General features: G+C 42.5%; 1 protein-coding gene across 3 annotated transcripts in view; it reads left to right on the top strand.

The window, feature by feature from the left end:
- LOC112229318 (trafficking protein particle complex subunit 9-like) overlaps positions 1–25,257 on the top strand; it is a 319,826-nt gene that overhangs the window by 236,844 nt on the left and 57,725 nt on the right. For all 3 annotated transcript variants that reach the window (XR_006080512.1, XM_042310185.1, XM_042310184.1), the window contains 2 exons: positions 1,047–1,200; positions 8,907–8,997. Coding sequence is in view for 2 of the 3 variants with exons in the window: in XM_042310185.1 (XP_042166119.1) it covers positions 1,047–1,200; positions 8,907–8,997 (245 nt within the window). In the remaining variant the exon portion in view is untranslated. The remainder of the gene's footprint in view (positions 1–1,046; positions 1,201–8,906; positions 8,998–25,257) is intronic.

Here is a 25,257-nt window from a genome sequence, read left to right as displayed (position 1 = left end):
TGGAAACATCATGCTTTGGGGCTGTTTTTCTGCAAAAGGACCAGAACGACTGAATGAATGGGGTCATGTATCGTGAGATTTTGAGTGAAAACCTCCTTCCATCAGCAAGGGCAATGAAGATGAAACGTGGCTGGGTCTTTCAGCATGACAATGATCCCAAACACACGAAGGAGTGGCTTCGTAAGAAGCATTTCAAGGTCCTGGAGTGGCCTAGCCAGTCTCCAGATCTCAACCCCATAGAAAATCTTTGGAGGGAGTTGAAAGTCCGTGTTGCCCAGCAACAGCCCCAAAACATCACTGCTCTAGAGGAGATCTGCATGGAGGAATGGGCCAAAATACCAGCAACAGTGTGTGAAAACCTTGTGAAGACTTACAGAAAACGTTTAACCTCTGTCATTGCCAACAAAGGGTATATAACAAAGTATTGAGATATAATTTTGTTATTGACCAAATACTTATTTTCCACCATAATTTGCAAATAAATTCATTAAAAATCCTACAATGTGATTTTCTGGAATTTCTTTTCTCATTTTGTCAGTCATAGTTGAAGTGTACCTATGATGAAAGTTACAGGCCTCTCTCATCTTTTTAAGTAGGAGAAATTGCACAATTGGTGGCTGACTAAATACTTTTTTGCCCCACTGTACTTAGCACCGTAATCCTGGAATTCTCTCCTGAACATTTTAAAATTTGATGATCTAGTTTCGTTGGTGGAGTTTAAACACTTGATCGATGTATATATCATAGAAGAGTGTAATTCTTTTCAGGGCACCCTTTTTAGTCAAGACTTTTGTATTTTTAATGTAAAATGTTTTTGTTGAACTGTATGTGTGTTTATAGTTTTGTTTAATGTTGTGTTAGTGTATGTAAGTTGTTTTTTCTAAAACGTTGTTCCCCCTGCAGCTATTGGACCAGTTCTCTCTTGGAAAATGTTATCTCAATGAGAAAAAACCTGTATAAATAAAGGTCAATTAAAATTTAAAAAAGTTGTACCCAAGTCTGTCTCCTGTGTCTAACCTTCGCTCTTCTCTCTCCCTCCCCTCTAGGATGGCGATCCAGGTGGCTAAGTTCGACTTTCACACGTTGCCTCAGCCGGACCAGGAGGCCGTGCGCTACACCAACCCCAAACTACTGGAGGAGGAGAGGCTTCACACCCAGGCCTCCATGATCAGCAGCACCCTGGGCATCACCTGGAACATCATATCCTTTGATGTTGGATGTATACAGATCCTTATTAGAAGGCATCTGGATGCTACATCCGGAGGTCTTTTGGCTAGGATGTGTGCCAGTTCTACTGCACTGACAGATGGGAGAAAGTATGGCGAAATGTGCATGCAGCCTTGGGCACTATATAGGGAATAGGGTGCCATTTGAGACACATCCTTTGTCAATATGCAGGCAGGGCACTCCATCAGAACCTCTTAGGTAATGAGGGGGCTATTACCAATACACAGACTCAGTGTTGTTTAGAATGGCCTATCAAGTTGTTACAGGGAGGAGGTGTACAATTAATAATTAATCGGAGTCCCTGTGCTGTTGAACTTGCCATCATATTTTCCATTTTAGTAATGCATAAACACTGCTGTGATTGTGTGCATTTGTTTGATCTGCAAGCAATTTGGCAGCTGTGTGTGTGTGTGTGTGTGTGTTTCTCACGTCCCAATGAGGACAAAAGCTATTTTAAAGGGTTTAGGATTAATATTAGGGTTAGGAGTTATAGTTAGATTTAGGGTTAGGGAAAATAGGATTTTAAATGGAAATACTTTTTAGGTCCCCACGAGGATAGAAGAACATAATGTGTGTGTGTGGATGGATGGGTGCGTGCGTACAGAAGCGACTGCAGTAGATGATGTCACTAATGTTGTTTCTCAGAGGGTACTGTTAAATCAGAGCGTGCATGTCAGAGCTCTACTCAGAACTGGGCTATGTGATTATGTTCTTGAGGCTGGAGAATGAAAGGCACTATATTTCCAACCAAGCACTTGTTCAAACAACATATCATTTTTTTTTGTTATCTGAAATTGTTATATCAGAAAAACATTGAAACATTGCGGAAATAAATAGGTTTTAAGTACAGAAAACTAGGACTGTGAACAGAAGGGTTACAATCACGTAATATGATCTGGGTCACCCTTGGCTTGGCATTTATTCATAATAACATGCATTGTTAATATCCTACTTCTTATTTAAGAGAACTGTGCCGAAACACCTTATCTCGCTTCTTAGCAGACCATGCAACTTGGCCTAGCATTAATAGAGTATCTGTCATTCATTATGGAATTGTACTGTTTCAGTTCTACCGATAACGACAGTCTCCTACATATAGTGTGGCTGAAGAGAAACAAACCAGCCAGAGGAAGAGGAGTAGGAACAGAAGGCCTGTTACTGTCATGACGTCCCCTCAGGAAAGAATGAGTGTATCTTCAAGTTCTGGCCTTTGGAGTAGTCTACCTTCTTCTCAGACCCCCACCCCGATACACACCTAAGCCCCGTTAACAACCCCAACTCCCCAGCCATTCCTGTCCCTGTCCCTGTATCCGTCCACACGGCAAGGACACAAGCACGCCAGGCCTGGAGACAGTTTGGTGGATGGATAGATGTCATAATGGAGTTGTAGTTTCCTCCAACCTGGTTCAATTTCACAGTGTTTGTGTGCCATATCTGCAGCTTTCAACACCATGCCTTGTAGGAGGCAGCTACATATCACCTCTCCTCACTACATATTTTAATTCTGAGGGGAGTGTGTCCATTCTAGTCATTCTAACTCTATGTGGTATTACTTTGTCTGTCTAGTCATTTTAACGCTATGGCGTTACTTTGTCTGTCTAGTCATTCTAACTCTATTAGGGCTGTCCACGACAACAACAAAAATATATTAGCCAACCGAAAGTCGTCTGTTCTTTCGACCAATTGATTGAAGTTTTAAAACGTGTATTTTTCAATAGACACACCCTATGTGTTTTAATAAAATCAACTATATATGCATTGGGCTTGTCTGATGCTTTAAGCTCACTGTTTGATGAAATAAGACACATGACTCAAAAGGGAGCCAAAGATCAAGATATAACCAAGAGAAGAAAAATATAGCCTGACCATCCTCCTCCCGCTCCTACTGGCTTTCGCCTTTGCTCTCCTGAAGTTGCCGGTAATAGGCTACACGAGGAGTCGGCAAACTTTGTCACGTGGAATGCCAATCTTACCATTTCTACCGATCTGCGTGACAGTTATACAATCATTGTCATATTTTTTAAAATATCCAATTGGAAGTCTTGTCTCATCGCTGCAACTCTAGTACAGACTCGGGAGAGACAAAGGTTGAGAGCCATGCATCCTCAGAAACACGACCCTGCCAAGCCGTACTGCTTCTTAATACACTGCTCGCTTAACCCGGAAAACAGCCGCAAAGACGGCCTACCCTGACCAAAACCCGGACGACGCTGGGCCAATTGTGCACCGCCCTATGGGACTCCCAATCACGGCCGGATGTGATACAGCCTGGATTCGAACCAGGGACTGTAGTGACGCCTCTTGCACTGAGACGCAGTGGCTTCGACTGCTGCTCCACTCGGTAGGCCTCGGTTAATCAAAATTATATCCAAATTAAAATTATACAAACCTAAAAAGTAACTTATTTTGCCATTGCCTACTATGTAAATATAGCCTATAAAGCTAACAAATAGAAACATTGCAGCCTGAAGGTGGAAAATATCCTGATAAAAAAATATCCTATAAATCTAATTGACTATGCATGGCGTGTCTGCAACGATCTTGAAACATTGTATGAACTATTAACTTGGGTCCAGCCTGAAGCAACATTGTATAAAATATTCCCTGCGCCAGTGAGCTACAAACACAGCTGTAGGCTATTTGCGCTAAGGGATAAGAAGTAGTCAGGTAGGCCTATTTTATGACAGAGCATGACATTTTTCCCTTTCAAGCTGAGTGGTTATTTTCAAATACATTGAGGAATTATTGTCATTCTCAATGGATGTAAAAACCGACTTTGTTAGGTTACTGTTTGAGGTGAAGAAAACATGACTTTGAGAAGCTCCGCAGCTCAATAGTGCTTGTGTATAAGCCAATCAGAAATACTATCAGTTCCCCAAATGTGCACATTTATATGCCTACATTTGTGAGCAGGCCAGGTAGCCTATAGGCCTACTTCTATGTGTAATCAGGCCAGGGAGCCTATAGGCCTACTTCTATGTGTAATCAGGCCAGGTAGCCTATAGGCCTACTTCTATGTGTAATCAGGCCAGGTAGCCTATAGGCCTACTTCTATGTGTAATCAGGTGCGCGTCCTTATTCATTGACAGGAGCGCTCCAAACAAAAGACAATTACTAAATTGTCAAAACTCGTAAATGGAATGAAATAAACGTGTTTCTCACAAGTGTAGCATAGGTTGTGCACTCTGCAAACAACGTCTCCACTCCGACAAGGAGAACGGCAAAAGACTGGAAAGGATAGTAGATTGGAAATTATAGGAATTAACTGTAAATGTATCACTGAGATGGGCACGAATAAGACAGAATGTCTCATTCTAGTCATTTTAACTCTATGTGCTGTTACTTTGGCCATTATAGTCATGTTAACACTATGTGGTGTTACTTTGTCCATTCTAGTCATGTTAACACTATGTGGTGTTACTTTGTCCATTCTAGTCATGTTAACACTATGTGGTGTTACTTTGTCCATTCTAGTCATGTTAACACTATGTGGTGTTACTTTGTCCATTCTATTCATTCTAACTCTGTGGTGTTTCTTTGTCCATTCTAGTCATTCTAACTATGTGGTGTTACTTTGTCCATTCTAGTCATGTTAACACTATGTGGTGTTACTTTGTCCATTCTAGTCATGTTAACACTATGTGGTGTTACTTTGTCCATTCTAGTCATGTTAACACTATGTGGTGTTACTTTGTCCATTCTATTCATTCTAACTCTGTGGTGTTTCTTTGTCCATTCTAGTCATTCTAACTATGTGGTGTTACTTTGTCCAATCTAGTCATTCTAATTCTATGTGGTGTTACTTTGTCCATTCTAGTCATTCTAACTCTACGTGGTGTTACTATGTCCATTCTAGTCATTCTAATTCTATGTGGTGTTACTTTGTCCATTCTAGTCATTCTAACTCTATGTGGTGTTACTTTGTCCATTCTAGTCATTCTAACTAAGTGGTGTTACCTTGTCCATTCTAGTCATTCTAACTATGTGGTGTTACTTTGTCCGTTCTAGTCATTCTAACTCTGTGTGGTGTTACTTTGTCCGTTCTAGTCATTCTAACTCTATGTGGTGTTACTTTGTCCATTCTAGTCATTCTAACAATGTGGTGTTACTTTGTCCATTCTAGTCATTCTAACTATGTGGTTTTACAGCAGCACAGTATTATTCCAGTCATTATTCACACTGTCAGCTGTGTGGTGGACCAGAGGAGCAGGTTTTCTTTATCATAACATATTATCAACGTAATGTCTTTATGACAGCTCTGTTTATCTGAGTACTCAGCATTAGCAGCATTAGCTCCCTAGCCAGCCCTACGATGTCACCAAGGAAAGGTTCAACGGTTATAACCTCAATTATAATCTTGTTGTTCTTCTCTGATAAATGCGTGTTACTGAGTGTTCAGGAACAGAAGGACTCGACAGGCAGAGCTAAATGTGGGTTCTTAGCCAACCAATCAGATTGGAGTGACAGGTTGACTTGCAGTGTTGCTCCCAGAAACCATGCTAGGCTAGAAGACATGGAAGCGTGGGCGGTTTTGAGACATGACTTGGCTGAGGAGCGGACTGCTCTGTAGGCTTTATACACAATGTGTTTTCTCTCTGAGATGTGAGAAGTTTTTAGATAATCCCAGTCCTTATTATGAGACCAATTACACAATAATGAAAATTATTTCCATTATTCCCTCCACTAATGGTTGAGAAGATGCATCTTTATGACTCGTTGGGTTGTTAAGGCAGTTTTACTTTTCAGGGTTCTCATTGCATCACCCTGAATGAGATTTGTGAATGGATATTATGTTTCTTAATCACAACATTCCGATATGACACTGGGGAATAAGACCGTCTCAATGACCTTTGACCCAAAGACTGTTATAGTAGCACTTCCTGTATTTCTACTGTATGTAGCCTGGTCTGGTATTGTCTAACACCAAGCCTAGGGCAGTCTACACAGAGAGCTTCTTTTCCACATATAGAACAGAACATGAACTGTACAGTAATGGCCAGCCAGCCAACCGTGAATCTCTGTCCTCCTCGAGCCCTCAGCTCTCCTAACAGAGTCACTAGGCAACCAGGGAGCCACAGGCTTATCTATCAACCACTGGGCTGCAGCCAATTTAAAGCTACACTGGAGAATCATACTTCATAAATCCTCTCTTTTTATCTCTTTTTTCTCTCTCTCTCCATCGCTCTCTCTCTCACTCTCTCTTCACATATTTCTCAGGTGTATATTTGCCACTTTGTTAGTTTGTTATCAAATCACATTTTATCTGTCACGTGCTTCATAAACAACAGGTGTAGAGTATCAGTGAAATGCTTACTTATGGGCCCTTCCTGACAATGCGGAGAGAAAAATAATAATTGAAGGAATAAATAAATACACACTGTAAATAGACGTTCTTTTTTTTCTATTGTGTTATTGACTGGACGCTTGTTTACTCCATGTGTAACTCTGTGTTGTTGTTTGTGTCGCACTGCTTTGCTTTATCTTGGCCAGGTCACAGTTGTAAATGAGACCTTGTTCTCAACTAGTCTACCTGGTTAAATAAAGGGGATTCTTTTTTATTTGTTTAATGAGTAACGATAACTTGGCTATAGTTTCAAGTTGTACCAGTACCGATGTGCAAGGGTACAAGGTAATTGAGGTATCTACAGTTGAAGTCAGAAGTTTACATACACTGAGGTTGGAGCCATTAGAACTCATTTTTCAACCACCACACATTTCTTGTTAACAAACTATAGTTTTGGCAAGTCGGTTAGGACATCTACTTTGTGCATGACACAAGTAATTTTTCCAACAATTGTTTACAGACCAGATTGTTTCACTTGTAGTTCACTGTATCACAATTCCAGTGGGTCAGAAGTTTACATACACTAAGTTGACTGTGCCTTTAAACAGCTTGGAAAATTCCAGAAAATTATTTCATGGCTTTAGAAGCTTCTGACAGGCTAATTAACATCATTTGAGTCAATTGGAGGTGTATCTGTGGATGTATTTCAAGGCCTACCTTCAAACTCAGTGCCTCTTTGCTTGACATCATGGGATAATCAAAAGAAATCAGCCAAGAATAAAGAATAACAATTGGACACCTCCACAAGTCTGATTCATCCTTGGGAGCAATTTCCAAACGCCTGAAGGTACCACGTTCATCTGTACAATTATGAACACCATGTGACCACGCAGCCATCATTTCGCTCAGGAAGGAGACGCGTTCTGTCTCCTAGAGATGAACGTTATTGGTGCGAAAAGAGCGAATCAATCCCAGAACAACAGCAAAGGACCTTGTGAAGATGCTGGAGGAAACAGGTATAAAAGTATCTATATCCACAGTAAAACGAGTCCTATATCAATATAACCTGAAAGGCCGCTCAGCAAGGAAGAAGCCACTGCTCCAAAACGGCCATAAATAAGCCAGACTACAGGTTGCAACTGCACATGGGGACAAAGATGGTACTTTTTGGAGAAATGTCCTCTGGTCTGTTGAAAGACAAATAGAACTGTTTGGCCATAATGACCATCGTTATGTTTGGAGGAAAAAGTGGGAGGCTTGGAAGCTGAATAACACCATCCCAACCTTGAAGCAAGGGGGTGGCAGTATCATGTTGTGGGGATGCTTTGCTGCAGGAGGGACTGGTGCACTTCACAAAATAGATGGCATCATGAGGGAGGAAAATGATGTGGATGTATTGAAGCAACATCTCAAGACATCATTCAGGAAGTTAAAGCTTGGTCGCAAATGGGTCTTCCAAATGTACAATGACACCAAGCATACTTCCAAAGTTGTGGCAAAATGGCTTAAGGACGACAAAGGCAAAATATTGGAGTGGCCATCACAAAGCCCTGACCTCAATCCCATAGAAAATTTGTGGGCAGAACAGAAAAAAGCATGTGCGAGCAAGGAGGCCTACAAACCTGACTCAGTTACACCAGCTCTGTCAGGAGGAATGAGCCAAAAATTCACCCAACTTATTGTGGGAAGCTTGTGGAAGGCTACCCGAAACGTATGACCCAAGTTAAAGAATTTAAAGGCAATGCTACCAAATACTAATTGAGTGTATGTAAACTTCTGACCCACTGGGAATGTGCTGAAAGAAAGAAAAGCTGAAATAAATCATTCTCTCTACTATTATTCTGACATTTCACATTCTTAAAATGAAATGGTGATCCTAACTGACCTAAGACAGGGAATTTTTACCAGGATTAAATGTCAGGCCCTACGGCTACGGTGTATGTAAACATCCAACTTCAGCTGTACATACAGGTAGGGATGAAGTGACTATGCAACAGGATAGATAATAAACAGTAACAGCAGCGGATGTGATGAGTCAGAAGAGTGCAAAAAGGGTCAGTGTAGATATTCCGGGTAGCTATTGGTTAACTATTTAACTACCTATTTAGCAGTCTTATGGCTTGGGGTAGAAGCTGTTCTGGCTCCTGTCTGTTCCAGATTTGGTGCATTGGTACCGCTTGCGCTGAGTGTGGCTGCAGTCTCGTTTTTGTCACTAAAGAAATTTGCCCTTGTCTCATATCCAGTTAAAGGGAGGGAAAATACCACTGTACTATTTTACCTTAGTTTTAACATTAATACTTGTGAACCCTTTCTCTCTATTAATTGCAAATGTCATCAGAGACACTGAGTCCCCAGCCCCCTCCAGACCAGTCTGTAGTCCTTAACCCTAGCTCACCCGTCTGTGCGTCGCCAGGGAGAGGCCAGTGTGGAGGGAGTTCTCAACCAGTTGGTCCTCGAGCACCTGCAGCTGGCACCTCTACAGTGGGGTGAGTACACATACACACACATATACACACACACACACTGTGCGATGTAGGAGATGCTTGGCATTACCATTGACGTAAAACCACTGAAATGTATGGGTATTCTTGTCCCTACTCAAATGATCCGTCCAAAGACATTATGATCATTGATCGTGATGAGGCATGAACTGTTTGAATTAGAAGTGTCAATCACCATCGTTCCTATGGAGGTGCCGAACCCTACGAACCCAAACCACTAGACCTGGCAATTAACACACCAGCCCACACAATCCCACCACATCTGTCTCAAGTCATGTTTTCTATTTGCATTTATAATAGACAGCGGGGCTATTTTAGGGAGCTGTCAGAAGGCAGTACTGGAGTGGCTGGGGGACGTGTGAAGCACCCTGGGACACCACAGAGAGACTTGGAGGAGCTTCCCTCCCTTTCTGGGGCTCACCATCTGTGAACCACCTCTCAAATATCAGCTTTCATTTATTTATTAAGTGTGTGCGGGGGTGTATTTATGTTCGCCGAACAGTGCTGCCTTTTCTTGGAGGTTAGTGAGTGTGTTCATTAGTCAGTTTAGTGTCTCCTGGTTTAGCAGAAAGAGAGACATCTGTTACGGTGACACAGTAGATGAGGACATTTTATCTTCAGCGTTTCTGTTCTCATGAACAATTCTCCAAACTCACTTCTGTCTGAGTCATCAAAGGACCCAGATCTTCTGACACTTAGAGGTTCTACTTCTTTTATTTCTAGTCTATTACTTTCAGAGGAACATTTTAGGTCATTTTGAGGAGCACATCATCACATCGCAGTCTTCAGGAGGGGGTGTGTGTGTGTGTGTGTGCGCGCATGCATCCGTGTGCACACTGTCCTCTACGATAAGAATGCAGTTCATTTGTCCCAGCCTGTTAGAATGGTGTTATCAGAGTAGCTATCATGGTCTCAATGATGGCCCTTCTCTTAAGCATTCTCCCTCGGGATCAAATAATCCGAACACCGAGTGGGTGGATTCATTTAATGTGGTTACAGCTAAGGTTAGCCTCTTACAGTAGACACATGATTGGCTAACTGTTAGCCTAGGGTTATGTATACTGTATTTTCATACTGCAATCCGTTTAGCCCTGAAGCATTTGGTAACTAATGGTTTCTCTTTTATGTGTTTTGAGTGTGGTGTATAGAATTGTCTTACCAGGTTGTGGCCATGTTAGAAGAGATAAGAAATTGACGGTTATTTACTCTAATTCCATTGAAACAGGAATATATTGTTTGCTTTCCATTGTTGCTTAGTTAAGGTGAGGTCTAATTGGGTTAGTGAGAGACTATTTGTCCTGATGTCTCGACAGTGTTCCTAATGATAGATAATGACAGAAGTCACTTTGCCCCAAGATATCATTGATGAGCAGCTATGTGTCAACAAAATCAATAACTCATCCTCACAATTTGTTCATTCTTGTACCATTCGATTTTTTTTCCTATTTAACCCTTTATTTTAACCCTTGACCCTTATAAGTTACAGCAATGACCTTGGGAATAGTTACAGGGGAAAAGGGGTGAACGAGCCAATTGGAAGCTGGCAGTGATTAGGTGTAGAGCGATTATGATTTTTCAACGCCGATACCGATTTATTGGAGGACCCAAAAAAGCCGCTACCGAGTAATCGGCCGATTTAATAAAAAATAAAAAATGATTTGTAATAATGACAATTACAACAATACAGAACAAACACTTATTTTAACTTAAAATAATACATCAATAAAATCAATTTAGCCTCAAATACATAATGAAACATGTTCAATTTGGTTTAAATAATGCAAAATCAAAGTCTTGGAGAAGAAAGTAAAAGTGCAATATGTGCCATGTAAGAAAGCTAACGTTTAAGTTCCTTGCTCAGAACATGAGAACATATGAAAGCTGGTGGTTCCTTTTAACATGAGTCTTCAATATTCCCAGGTAAGAAGTTTTAGGTTGTAGTTATTATAGGAATTATAGGACTATTTCTCTCTATATCATTTGTATTTCATTAACCTTTGACTATTGGATGTTCTTATAGGTACTTTAGTATTGCCAGTGTAACAGTATAGCTTCCGTCCCTCTCCTCGCTCCTGCCTGGGTTCGAACCAGGAACACATCGACAACAGCCACCCTCAAAGCAGCGTTACCCATTGCTCCACAAAAGCCGCGGCCCTTGCAGAGCAAGGGGAACAACTACTCCAAGTCTCAGAGTGACGTTTGGAACGCTATTAGCGCGCACCCCGCTAACTAGCTAGCCATTTCATATCGGTTACACCAGCCTAACCTCGGGAGTTTATAGGCTTGAAGTCATAAACAGCTCAATGCTTGAAGCACAGCGAAGAGCTGCTGGCAAAACGCACAAAAGTGCTGTTTGAATGAATGCTTACGAGCCTGCTGGTGCCTACCCCCGCTCAGTCAGACTGCTCTATCAAATCATAGACTTAGGTATAACATAATAGCACACAGAAATACGAGCCTTAGGTCATTAATATGGTCGAATCCGGAAACTATCATCTCGAAAACAAGACGTTTATTCTTTCAGTGAAATACGGAACCGTTCCGTATTTTATCTAACGGGTGGCATCCGTAAGTCTAAATATTCCTGTTACATTGCACAACCTGCAATGTTATGTCATAATTACGTAAAATTCTGGCATATTAGGCGGCCCAAACTGTTGCATATACACTGACTCTGTGTGCAATGAAGGCAAGAGAAGTGACACAATTTCACCTGGTTTATTGCCTGCTAACCTTGATTTATTTTAGCTAAATATGCAGGTTTAAAAATATATACATCTGTGTATTGATTTTAAGAAAGGCATTGATGTTTATGGTTAGGTGCACATTGGAGCAACGACAGTCCTTTTTCGCGAATACGCACCGCATCGATTATATGCAACGCAGGACACGCTAGATAAACTAGTAATATCATCAACCATGTGTAGTTAACTAGTGATTATGATTGATTGATTGTTTTTTATAAGATACGTTTAATGCTAGCTAGCAACTTACCTTGGCTTACTGCATTCGCTTAACAGGCAGTCTCCTCGTGGAGTGCAATGTAATCAGGTGGTTAGAGCGTTGGACTAGTTAACTGAAAGGTTGCAAGATTGAATCCCCAAGCTGACAAGGTAAAAATCTGTCGTTCAGCCCCTGAACAAGGCAGTTAACCCACCGTTCCTAGGCCGTCATTGAAAATAAGAATGTGTCCTTAACTGACTTGCCTAATTAAATAAAGATTAAATAAAGGTGTAAAAAAAATCGGTGTCCGAAAATACCGATTTCCGATTGTTATGAAAACTTGAAATCGGCCCTAATTAATCGGCCATTCCGATTAATCGGTCAACCTCTAATTCGGTGGACATAATTGTATGAGGACCAGATTGGGAATTTAACCAGGACACCAGGGTTAACACCCCTACTCTTACGATAAATGCCATGGCATCTTTAGTGACAGGGCAATGTCCCCAATCACTGCACTGGGGCATTGGGATCTTTTTTTTTTGACCAGAGGAAAGAGTGCCTCCTACTGGCCCCCCAACAACACTTCCAGCAGCATCTGGTCTCCCATCCAGGGAACAACCTTGCTTAGCTTCAGTGGCAAGCCAGCAGTGGGATGCAGTGTGGTATGCTGCTGGCAGAACACAATGACAGTATCTCTGAATTGGGTTTAAAGTGTAGCCCTTTCTATCCACTGTCTTGGACATTGCCAGGGAATCAGACTTCCAATAGCTTACTGGCTACAGCGCGTTCGGAAAGTATTCAGACCCCTTGACTTTTTCCACATTTTATTACGTTACAGCCTTATTCTTATTTTTTAAATGGCCTCATTAATCTACCCCATAATGACAAAGCGAAAACCGTTTTTTAATTTATGAAATATAAAAAACAGAAGTACCTTATTTACATACTGTAAGTATTCAGACCCTTTGCTATGAGAGTCGAAATTGAGTTCAGGTGCATCCTGTTTCCATTGATCATCCTTGAGATGTTTCTACAACTTGATTGGACATGATTTGGAAAGGCACACACCTGTCAATATCACACCTGTCAATAAGGTCCCACAGTTGACAATGCATGTCAGAGCAAAAACCAAAGACATGAGATCGAAGTAATTGTCTGTAAAAATCCGAGACAGGATTGTGTCGAGGCACAGATCTGGGGAAGGGTACCAAAAAAATTCTACAGCATTGAAATTCCCGAAGAATACAGTGGCCTCTATTCTTAAATGGAAGAAGTTTGGAACCACCAAAACTCTTCCTAAAGCTGTCCGCCCGGCCAAACTGAGCAATCAGGGGAGAAGGGCCCTGGCCAGGGAGGTAACCAAGAACCTGATGGTCACTCTTACAGAGCTCTAGATTTCTTCTGTAGAGATGGGAGAACCTTCCAGAAGGACAACCATCTCTGCAGCACTCCACCAATCAGGCCTTTATGGTAGAATGGCCAGACGGAACCCACTTCTCAGTAAAAGTCAAATGACAGCCTGTTTGGAGTTTGCCAAAAGGCACCTAAAGGACTCTGACCATTAGGAACAAGATTATCTGGTCTGATGAAACCAAGATTTAACTCTTTGGCCTGAATGCCAAGCGTCACGTCTGGAAGAAACCTCGCAACATCCCTCCAATGCAGCATCATGCTGTGGGGATGTTTTTCAGCGGCAGGGACTGGGAGGCTAGTCAGGATCGAGGGAAAAATGAACGGAGCAAAGTACAGAGAGATCCTTGATGAAAACCTGCTCCTGAGCACTCAGGACCTCAAACAGGACAACAACCCTAATCACACAGCCAAGACAACACAGGAATGGCTTTGGGACATGTCTCTGAATGTCCTTGAATGGTCCAGCCAGAGCCTGAACTTGAACCCGATCGAACATCTCTGGAGAGACCTGAAAATAGCTGTGCAGCGACACTCCCCATCCAACCTGACAGAGCTTTAGGGGATCTACAGTGACTTCTTCACATTACCATATTGTAGCAACCCATGAATATTTAATTGTGGACTTTTCCAACAATGGAAAAACGGGGAAAGTGGCAGAAACAGAAAGGGTCTTTAAGCCTTCCTGTTTGCTTAGGGGCTTATTATTGAATGGGGAGTGAGGGAGTCAGCCATAGAGCTAGGGACCATTAGGAACTGATTACCCCCTTTAGGCAGCAGCAGAGCAACAACAACCTAGCTACTCCAGAACAGAGTACACACACATACACGCACACTGATATGATCATCTATATCAGTCACTTTCTCTAATGCCTTGGCGGGGAAGAAGATATTTGATTCACCAGCCAATTACAGAGTAGTAATGTAAGGTGTATTTGCATGTCTGGTACCTCCCTTTATTAGTGTTGTTTCAGTGTGGGGTATAGAGGGGGACTAAGTAGCCATGTAAACAGGCTGTACTGCATTACTTCTACCTTAACATGTTCATCGTGATTCATTCTGGTCTAGTGAGCCTCAACAAACATAATAATAAGTTCTATGAGTGACGTTTTTCAGTAGTATTTCTCTTTATTTTGTAAGCATTCATATTTTTACACTGTTTTGTGCTTCAACATGTTCTCTACAAACCAATTACTAGTTTATGTGCCATGTAGTTCTTTATATACACTGAGTATACAAAACATTCGGACCTACTCTTTCCATGACATAGACTGACCAGGTGAATCCAGGTGAAAGCTATGATCTCCTTTGATGTCACTTGTTAAATCCACAAGACAAAACATTTCAGCGCCTTTGAACGGGGTATGATATTAGGTGCGGGGGTTTTCACGTTCAACCGTTTCCCATGTGTATCAAGACTGGTCCACCAACCAAAGGACATCCGGCCAACTTAACAAATCTGTGGGGGTGAGGGGGGGAGGGACAACTCAAAATTAGGAAGGTGTTCCTAATGTTTGGTATACTCAGTGTATATAATAATAATGAATTAACATAATTATCTGCACCTATGATAAAGATTGACAGCAAAAAATACTATAAAATAAATAATACAAATACTGAGCTATATGGTATGCAAAAAAGTAATGAAAAAATGTGATTATTTTATTCTAATGGAATTGCTCAGGTTATTGTCTCCCCTGTTTGTAATACTCCAGCACCCTCCCCTTGTGAGGACAACAACACTGAGCCTTGTTCTAAATGTTTTATGAGGTTGGAGAATACATTGTGATTGGTCTTAGACAATTCCTCAATACCTAAGCTTTTCAGATCGTTTTAGCCAAAAACCTTTTGTGTTCTTCAAACTCATAAAACAAGAAGGCTGTGTCGTTATCCTCGGAGGGTGAGGGCGCTAAAGTATTACAAACAGGGGAGCCAATCATTTTGACCACTGTCTTTTATCAAATGTATTTTGTATTACTTGTTAAAGGGGAAATCTGAAGCTGATACATTCATTTTTAGATGTATGAATTAGATATATACCCATTTGATTCTTGAAGAAAATAACTTCTAAATGCTTCATGAGCTTGGTTCAACTGTTGTAACCCATCAGAACCGAAAATATCAGCTTGTTTTTTCTCCAATGTTTGTAAACAATTTAAATGACGTAAATTTAGTAAACAGCCTCAAAACATGGTTAAAACTATAAAAGTGGTATCATGGATGGTTAGTCCTTGCATCCATAGCTCTGTCTATGAATTTGAGCGTGGTTACGTTTCTCCAGGCCCAGCCCTCAGCTGGCAGGGAGTAGTACACTTTGTGGTTGTTTCAGCTGCTGAATGCTGCTTTAAACCAAATGTCTTTCTCTTTTCTCTGAACAATTGTATTAATATACAATACAATTTGAGCATACAGTATAGCTCAATATTTGTATTATTATTTTATACAGTTTTTGATGCTCATCTTTACCAAGGGTGCCAATAATTACTGACCCCACAGTACACTGGTGTCATGCGGGCCACCCGCCCTGCTCTCTACATAGCCTGCTATTGGGCCTCTCCATGGGCAGAAAGCATCAATACTATTGGCTGACTGAGCAGGTATAATGGCTGACTCCTCTCACAGCGATTTGTTGATTCGAGACCATTTTTCATCAAGAATTGTGTGGACACGTGTCTCAATCGATTTCTGTCTGTCTGGCAGCTGCTCTGGATAATAAATATGCCTACAACTTCAGCGATGATGTCAACATTGGACACACACCTGTCTTCGGCAGCTGAAAAGCTGGTACTTTATTTGATAGTGTTACACACACACACACACACCCTCCCTGCTTAAATGTCATCCGAGGTACTTTGGTGTGCTTGGTGTATCTTCCCCTATTGTTTTTCAAAAGGTTACTGGCTGGTCGGCCTGATTATCTGTGACAAACGATCCTGACACTCCAGAAAACCTGGAGGGGTCTTCTCCTCCAAAACATGAGTCACCGAAAGAGGGATGAAGGGATAGAGATGAATGGGTAGAATGAGACGGACAAATACCATTAAATGAGAGCAATATAATATCCTGGTGAGAAGGAACTATTAACTGCATAACCATAAACTATTGTTTTAATCTGCCACATTGCCATGGGATGTACATCGCCAAATATGTTTGTCTGTTTGTTACTCTGTTTACAGCTAGCTGTCAGAGACCATGTTGCTTTAGGGTTCAGTCAGTGGGCTGTGTGTTCCCTGTAGTATCAGTCGCATTCCACGGGGAGCGTAGAGAGAAATGGATGCACCTTTAGAGAGCCTGGCTTTCTCGATTCTTGACCACATATGGCGCCCTGGTCTCTGCCACCTTCTGTATGCTCTACTATCTGTCTCCGTACCTCCCTGTTTCAGTCTGTTTCAAAACGTTTCCTCCCTACTGAACAGGGCCCATACAGGGTGGTTGGCAGAAGCAGCAGCAGTAGCAGGGTTTGTGTGTTCTGCAGCCCGTTGTAGTGCTATGCTCATAGCATTTAAATCTTTCTGAATAAGGCCCAGGGAACCAGGTGGCAGCAGCAGCAGTAGCAGGGTTTACGTGCAGCCGGCCTGGAGTAGCGTTATGGAAATAGCCTCATTGATTACTTCTCCTCTGCTAACAATTGAATTAAAGCCAAAGTGGCACACCTTCTCTTGGCTGTCTCCACGTCAGCTTAATAGACTGGAGTTAAATAAACAGACATCTGTATGCCGAGTTAGCACAGGCAACTCTGGCTCTCAGGGGCTCTCTGGGGCTCTGACTGACCCTACGTCCCACATGGTACCCTATTCCCTTTTTAGTGCATTACCTTTGACCAGAGCCCTGTATACAGTATCTCCCATGTATTGAGACATGGCTCTGCAGTAGCTAAGCAGTGGGAGAGAGGAGAGACCTAGATATGGCGAGAGAGAAACACAAGGAGAGGGAGAGGACTTTGCCCTTCCAGGCTGCTACCGGGAACCCGTCTTAACAGAATTCAAATTCATCCATGAATGGCAAGACAAATGTTTGGGTTGATAAAGAGGTCAACAGGGAGAGAGGGAGAGGAAGGGAGAGAGAGAGAGTAAGGTGGGGCAGCTGTAAAAGGCAGGACATCATTTAATAAGACAGCTCTTTTTGAATGGGCTCTGTGTGTGTGCGTATGTGTGTGTCTACTCAGACAGATGGTCGTTTGGAGTGGTTACAGGCGGCTGGGTGATCAGTACACACTGGGGACATCTTGCCTTTAAGGCTCTGGTCAGGAGCCCAAAAGCCAGGAGGAAGAGCACCATGGTGGTGCTGGATGGGACTGGGCAGGGTACACCCTCCCTGACCATGAGATTGGACAGTCCCTCAGCTGGGGATGGGTAGAGAGAATGGTACAGACACATACACATAGTCTAGTCAGCCTTATGTCCCTAAGTCAGCACACAGAGGTAACGCTGGGATGGAGGTAGTGTATGCGGGGAGGAAGAGGATGGCTCCCCTGGGAGGATCATGGTAGCTGTGTGGCCTGATGCCATCCTGATCCAGGCTTTCACATGGCTTCCAGTCCCTCAGCTCCCAATGGTCCTATCACTCTACTGATGACAACACAGGAGAGACTTACTTTGAATACTGTTGGTCTCATGGTTCTCTGCAGTCTAGCCCTGACAGTGAGTGGGTGATTGAAGGGGCTGAGGGGAAGTAAAGGGGCTGCTGTGATGAACAGGTCCCCCATACTAAACAGGGCCTGAAGAGTTGTGAGTGGCAAAAGAGAAGGAGGTGAAAATCAGGGGCGATGCTGTCAGGATCTGCCCCATTTACCTGCCTGTTTTTTTTAGCCCTGTCACCCAGACTCTGTCTATCAACCCTCCTTATCATCAAGCAGAGATTCCATGTCCATCACGTTCCACAGGTATATCTTTGCCACATCAGTTACACAGTAGCTACACCATCCTCCTTCTTCTTCTCTTCTCTGTGGACAGTCAATATCAACCTGACAACTGTCCCATTGTAACAATAGCTAGCCGCTCCACTGTTGTTCATGTGAATAATCCTCCTCATCACCAACATGTGCTTATTAGGAGTATCCCAGCATATACACAGCAATTTAGTATTTACCAGAGCTTTGTCATTCTGAAACTGGCTTCTGTTGTGTTTGAACCTCAGCATTAGGGGAACAACACAAACATGGAGAGGATGATTTGTTTGGCTATGGGCTGAAGAGGATCAGAACGTGATCCTAGCTATCGCTCTGCTGGGCTAATGTTGTGATCAGAGACCAGACTGCCATAGCCATTCCTGGGTCGTTCCAGCCCCTGTGCCCTGCGAAGTTGGGAACTTCCAGTGGATAGAATGTTAGCACATTTAGAGCTGTCCTCTGTGAGGATGGGATATATGGATGTATTGGTCAAGAGTTAGCACATTGAAGAGCCTTAGCGTGCCTGTTTATAGGACATTTATCACGGCCGGAGAACAATCCAGTGTGTCACTTTGGATGATGAGTGGGCATAAATCACAAGTCTTCCTCTCCTCCTCCAACTACAGCACCAGCCGGGTCGGCAGAGATAGCCAGCACACAACGCCACATTATGCAGATGCAATGTAGAATATCTACCACACAGAATTGGTCTTATATTATATAGTTTCAAACCCATTTCGTTTGATTTAGTGTTACGGTGGTGTTTGAAACAGCTAAAGTATTTTCATGACCTAAACATCTATTTATTTTCTATTTTCTCCAGCTTAGCCACAGAGGATTTTTACTTACCATATTGTTAAGGCATTTACCAGCCCTGTTTCCCCACTACTCCACTTTCCATCAAATAAAAACTCCTTTCATTGATTTCTGTAAAGGAAACAAGAGTTTCCCCAGAGGCAGCCTTTTCATCCCTGAAAGACAAATTACCTGACATTTCTAAACGAAACACAGCTGTGTGGGTCTGTGTCTCCTGTGTGTGTGGCGCTATAATGTGTCAGAGCTAGACTTTACAGATTTCTGCTTTGTTGATACTGCTCTCCTCCTGCCTGCACCATCTATCACATATCCTGGTTAAACCAGACTGAACCTTGTATTCAGTCTGGTTTAATCAGGCGCTTATACAGGAAAATGGGGAGAAACACAAACAGATCGCTGTCTTAAGAACTGTTGAAGGATGGAAGGCTCATACTGTTGACATGCTGTTATCTTTTGCAGCAGAGACTGTGAAATGTACTGTCAGCTAGCTGCTGTTGGTGAAATGTACTGTCAGCCAGTGGTGAATTTTATTGGAATAAATTATAAAACTAGCTAGCCAGCTATGGGTAACTGTAGCTAGCTACCTGACAGGAGTGCAAGCTAGCTACGTTCGCTTACTAGGTACATTAATAACTTTCGGTTGGTTGTTTTTAAGCTCAACTTCAAGATTTCCACCAAGGACTTTGCCTCTCCGGTCATCACTCTTCCTCGCTTGGGCAAGGGACATTTAAGGTACACTCAGATGTGACGATATAAAACGTCATTCAAAGGCTGAGGATTTAGGGCCGAGGGCTGTCTACTCTGGCTGCGTTTCAAACTCAAAGTAGACAGCCATCGGCCCTAAACCCTCAGCCCTTGAACGCTGTTGGTGAAACGTACAGTCAGCTAGCTAGACTCCTGTTGGTGAAACGTACAGTCTACTAATTAGACTACTGTTGGTGAAACGTAGTCTGCTAGCTAGACTACTGTTGGTGAAACGTACTGTCTACTAGCTAGACTACTGTTGGTGAAACATACCGTCAGCTAGCTATACTACTGTTGGTGAAACGTACCGTCTGCTAGCTAGACTACTATTGGTGAAACATACCGTCAGCTAGCTATAGTACTGTTGGTGAAACGTACCATCTGCTAGCTAGACTACTGTTGGTGAAACATACCGTCAGCTAGCTATACTACTGTTGGTGAAACGTACCGTCTGCTAGCTAGACTACTGTTGGTGAAACATACCGTCAGCTAGCTATAGTACTGTTGGTGAAACGTACAGTCTGCTAGCTATAGTACTGTTGGTGAAACGTACAGTCTGCTAGCTATAGTACTGTTGGTGAAACGTACAGTCTGCTAGCTATAGTACTGTTGGTGAAACGTACTGTCTGCTAGCTATACTACTGTTGGTGAAACGTACCGTCAGCTAGCTATACTACTGTTGGTGAAATGTACAGTCTGCTAGCTAGACTACTGTTGGTGAAACATACCGTCAGCTAGCTAGACTACTGTTGGTGAAACATACCGTCAGCTAGCTAGACTACTGTTGGTGAAACATACCGTCAGCTAGCTATACTACTGTTGGTGAAACATACCGTCTGCTAGCTAGACTACTGTTGGTGAAACATACCGTCAGCTAGCTATAGTACTGTTGTTGAAACGTACAGTCTGCTAGCTATAGTACTGTTGGTGAAACGTACAGTCTGCTAGCTATAGTACTGTTGGTGAAACGTACAGTCTGCTAGCTATAGTACTGTTGGTGAAACGTACTGTCTGCTAGCTATACTACTGTTGGTGAAACGTACCGTCAGCTAGCTATACTACTGTTGGTGAAATGTACAGTCTGCTAGCTAGACTACTGTTGGTGAAATGTACAGTCTGCTAGCTAGACTACTGTTGGTGAAACATACCGTCAGCTAGCTAGACTACTGTTGGTGAAACATACCGTCAGCTAGCTATACTACTGTTGGTGAAACATACCGTCTGCTAGCTAGACTACTGTTGGTGAAACATACCGTCAGCTAGCTATAGTACTGTTGTTGAAACGTACAGTCTGCTAGCTATAGTACTGTTGGTGAAACGTACAGTCTGCTAGCTATAGTACTGTTGGTGAAACGTACAGTCTGCTAGCTATAGTACTGTTGGTGAAACGTACTGTCTGCTAGCTATACTACTGTTGGTGAAACGTACCGTCAGCTAGCTATACTACTGTTGGTGAAATGTACAGTCTGCTAGCTAGACTACTGTTGGTGAAACATACCGTCAGCTAGCTAGACTACTGTTGGTGAAACATACCGTCAGCTAGCTAGACTACTGTTGGTGAAACATACCATCAGCTAGCTATACTACTGTTGGTGAAACATACCGTTAGCTAGCTATACCTCTGTTGGTGAAACATACCGTCAGCTAGCTATACTACTGTTGGTGAAACATACCGTTAGCTGGCTATACTACTGTTGGTGAAACATACCGTCAGCTAGCTATAGTACTGTTGGTGAAACATACCGTTAGCTAGCTATACCTCTGTTGGTGAAACATACCGTCAGCTAGCTATACTACTGTTGGTGAAACATACCGTTAGCTAGCTATACTACTGTTGGTGAAACATACCGTCAGCTAGCTATAGTACTGTTGGTGAAACATACCGTTAGCTAGCTATACCTCTGTTGGTGAAACATACCGTCAGCTAGCTATAGTACTGTTGGTGAAACATACCGTCAGCTAGCTATAGTACTGTTGGTGAAACATACCGTTAGCTAGCTATACCTCTGTTGGTGAAACATACCGTCAGCTAGCTATACTACTGTTGGTGAAACATACCGTTAGCTAGCTATACTACTGTTGGTGAAACATACCGTCAGCTAGCTATAGCGCTGTTGGTGAACCCTACATGTACAGGTGATCATGTCGGGACTCTATTGTAAGTAAGCTGTTTAATGCGTGTTGAGAAATGAAATGCATCTGTGTGTACCGCTCCCTCATTTGAATATATATGGCCTCTTTGATTCAACATCTAAGCAAAGAGTATCAGTCCAATAGCTTATTTGCTACCTGCTGGTTTGTCATGATTAGGTATTCAGACAGTTCGGGGAAACTATATTAGGCTACACAATGCAACACTACACACAGTCAGGAGCAAGAGAGAATCTTTCAGACATTGCATTATCACCTCTTTCTCTCTCTATCCTCTCTCGCTCTCTCACACTCTCTATCTCTCTCACACACTCTCTCTGTCTCTCTCTCACTCTCTCACACTCTCACACTCTCTATCTCTCTCACACACTCTCTCTGTCTCTCTCTCTCTCAGGCCAGATTTTTATCACAGTCATGCAAAGTGTCACCATCACCTGTGTTTTTCCCACTACTATCACATTTGTATTACTTGGCTGAATGGATGTTATTTTGTTGTTTGTGTGTGTAGAATTTTGGTGAGACCTTACATGGTGTTAAGGTTTGGCACGTTTCAGTTGGTTATTTTAATGTGCTGTCAAAATAATGAGACCCAGGTGAAGACCATAAAGTCATCTTGTAATTGCATAACACGTTTGATGAAACTACCGTGTAATTCTCTTAGACAATCACTAACTGATTAGAGCTGTCCAATTACTGTGAGCCACTTTCTTGTTCTCCCAAAATAAAAGCTGTTATTAGTGAATAGGCAAATAATCGCCTTCATTTGTTTCCGTCTGGCACTTATAGATATGACCAAAAAGCGCTTGTTATAACTCTTGTTATCACTTCTGTATTTAGCTCGTCATTTTTAGCAACCTTTTTAGCAACTTTTTCTAATATTGGTAATGATCTCACAAACTTATGAAGTGCTACATATTGTGTAAGGTTGATGATCTTCATTGTTTAATTGAAAATGAAAGTATGTGATCAGCATTTCCTTGGGTTTACCCACTACATCCCTGGTGTTACTCTGTGTTCCAGTGTATGCCTTTCAGCAGTACACTACTTTGAGAGGCGTGGATGGAACATTGTTCACCCTACACCCTTTGACCCCCCCTGTCTGTGATGTAACAGACAGTGACATCATAATAGCAGCGCATCCACCTGAGTGAATCTCTCTTAGGGAGCAATACGTTCCCTTACTGTGTTCAGTTTCCGTGTTCCGTTCATCATTAGGATGTCCAGGTCAGTGAAGTCTGCTGTGGTAGTTTGATGATGCTGGGACATGACACAGGCTCTCAGCGGGAAAGGAATGACAATCTATCAGGGCCACACGAGGGCCAGCAGCCTGCCTGTCTGTCATTTGTGTGCTGTCCTGTCAGCAGGCTGTGTGTGTGAAACACTAAGAGCTGTCAGTTAACCTGCAATAATCTGTGGAGCTGCTGTCACCTGCTGACTGCTGTCATCTGACTGACTGCTGCTTCTGGAGAGCCCTGTCACTCCAGGTGTCTGAGAAGATACATACTGTATTCTTTATTCACTGGTGACTTATACAGCAGGTCTTTGAGGACCAGGAGACTCTACTTTCTTATGTGTGCCAGCCCTGCATTTTATTGAGAGCCCTGGCTGGGGAAAAGAGGCACTGTCAGGGCTTCTTCTCCCATGCAGGGCTGGCTGTCATTTATAGAGAGGAGAGAGAAGGAGAGTATTTTCAGCTTGCGAAGCATCATTCTCAGGCAGGCAGGCGCAGGCTCACACATGCAGTGTGTGTGGGTATCGGACTGTGAGATCCACGTCCTGGATGAGTCACGTTGGACAACCAGAACCTGTTGGTCTGAGCAAGCCTGACCCACAGCAATGACCATCGATTCCTCTCTACAGGCTGACATGCGTCCCTGAATGTTACACTCATTTATTGGAAGAAATGATAAAAACAACCTGTCTGTCTGGTGCAGGACGGGAGGGAGGGACAGTATTATCCCCCTCATCTCCTTTTCCTCTGCCACAGCAAGGCCACCCGTCATGGGGTTGGAGTAATTGGTTTGTGGGACCTGGCTGGATCGATGCGGAGGCCTCATTTAGCCACAGCCGCAGTCAGATATCCTCAGCAGCTACATGGGAAAGAAAGACTTATTCACGGTCTTACGGAGTCAAACCGATATGAACGGCACTGCGTATCGATGGGCCAGTCACCAGGCACAGTCAGATATCCTTAGAGAAAGAGATATACACACTGGGCATTGGATAGAGAGCGAGAGAGAGAGGGGGACACACTGGGCCGTCAGAGAGAGAGAGATGGAAGATGGAGGAGAGAGAGTGTCACCCAGGGTCATTGAGAAGGAGGGAGGAGATCGAGAGAATTACATTTTTTCTTTGACTAAACACAAACCTTCCTAGGCTTGGCCTGTATACATACAGTATATATTCAGAAAGTATTCACACCCATTTACCTTTTCCACATTTTGTTGTGTTACAGCCTGAATTTAAAATGGATTCAATTGAGATTTTGTGTCACTGGTCTACACACAATACCTAATAATATCAAAGTGAAATTGTTTAATTCATTAATAAAAAATGAAACCCTGAAATGTCTTAAGAGGTCAATAAGTATTCTACCCCTTTGTTATGGAAAGCCTAAATACGTTCAGGAGTAAAAATGTGCTTAACAAGTCACATAATAAGTTGCATGGACTCACTGTGTGTGCAGTAATAGTGGTTAACATGATTTTTAATGACTACCTCATCTCTGTACCCCATACATACAATTATCTGTAAGGTCCCTTATTCGAGAAATTAATTTCAAGCACAGATTCAACCACAAAGACCAGGGAGGTTTTTCAAAGAAGGCTAGATTGGTAAAAAAAACTGAGACTGAATATCATGGTGAAGTTAAATTACGCTTTGGATGGTGTATCAATACACCCAGTCACTACTAATATACAGGTGTCCTTTTTAACTCAGTTGCTGAAGAGGAAGGAAACCGCTCAGGGATTTCACCATGAGGCCGATGGTGTCTTTAAAACAGTTACAGTTTAATGGCTGTGATAGGAGAAAACTGAGGATGGATCAACAACATTGTAGTTACTCCACAATACTAACCTAATTGACAGAGTGAAAAGGAAGAATGCAAATATTCCAAAACATGCATCTTGTTTGCAACAAGTCACTAAAGTAATACTCCAAAATGTGGCAAAGCACTATCTCCTGAATCAAAAGTGTTATGTTTGGGGCAAATCGAATAGAACACATTACTGAGTACCACTCTCCATATTTTCAGGCATACTGGTGGCTGCATCATGTTATGGGTATGC

This window comes from Oncorhynchus tshawytscha, linkage group LG31 (assembly GCF_018296145.1).
Source record: "Oncorhynchus tshawytscha isolate Ot180627B linkage group LG31, Otsh_v2.0, whole genome shotgun sequence".
Classification (NCBI taxonomy): Eukaryota; Metazoa; Chordata; class Actinopteri; order Salmoniformes; family Salmonidae; genus Oncorhynchus; species Oncorhynchus tshawytscha.
Note: the sequence above shows the minus strand (reverse complement) of the source record. Positions and strands in the feature narration are given on the sequence as shown.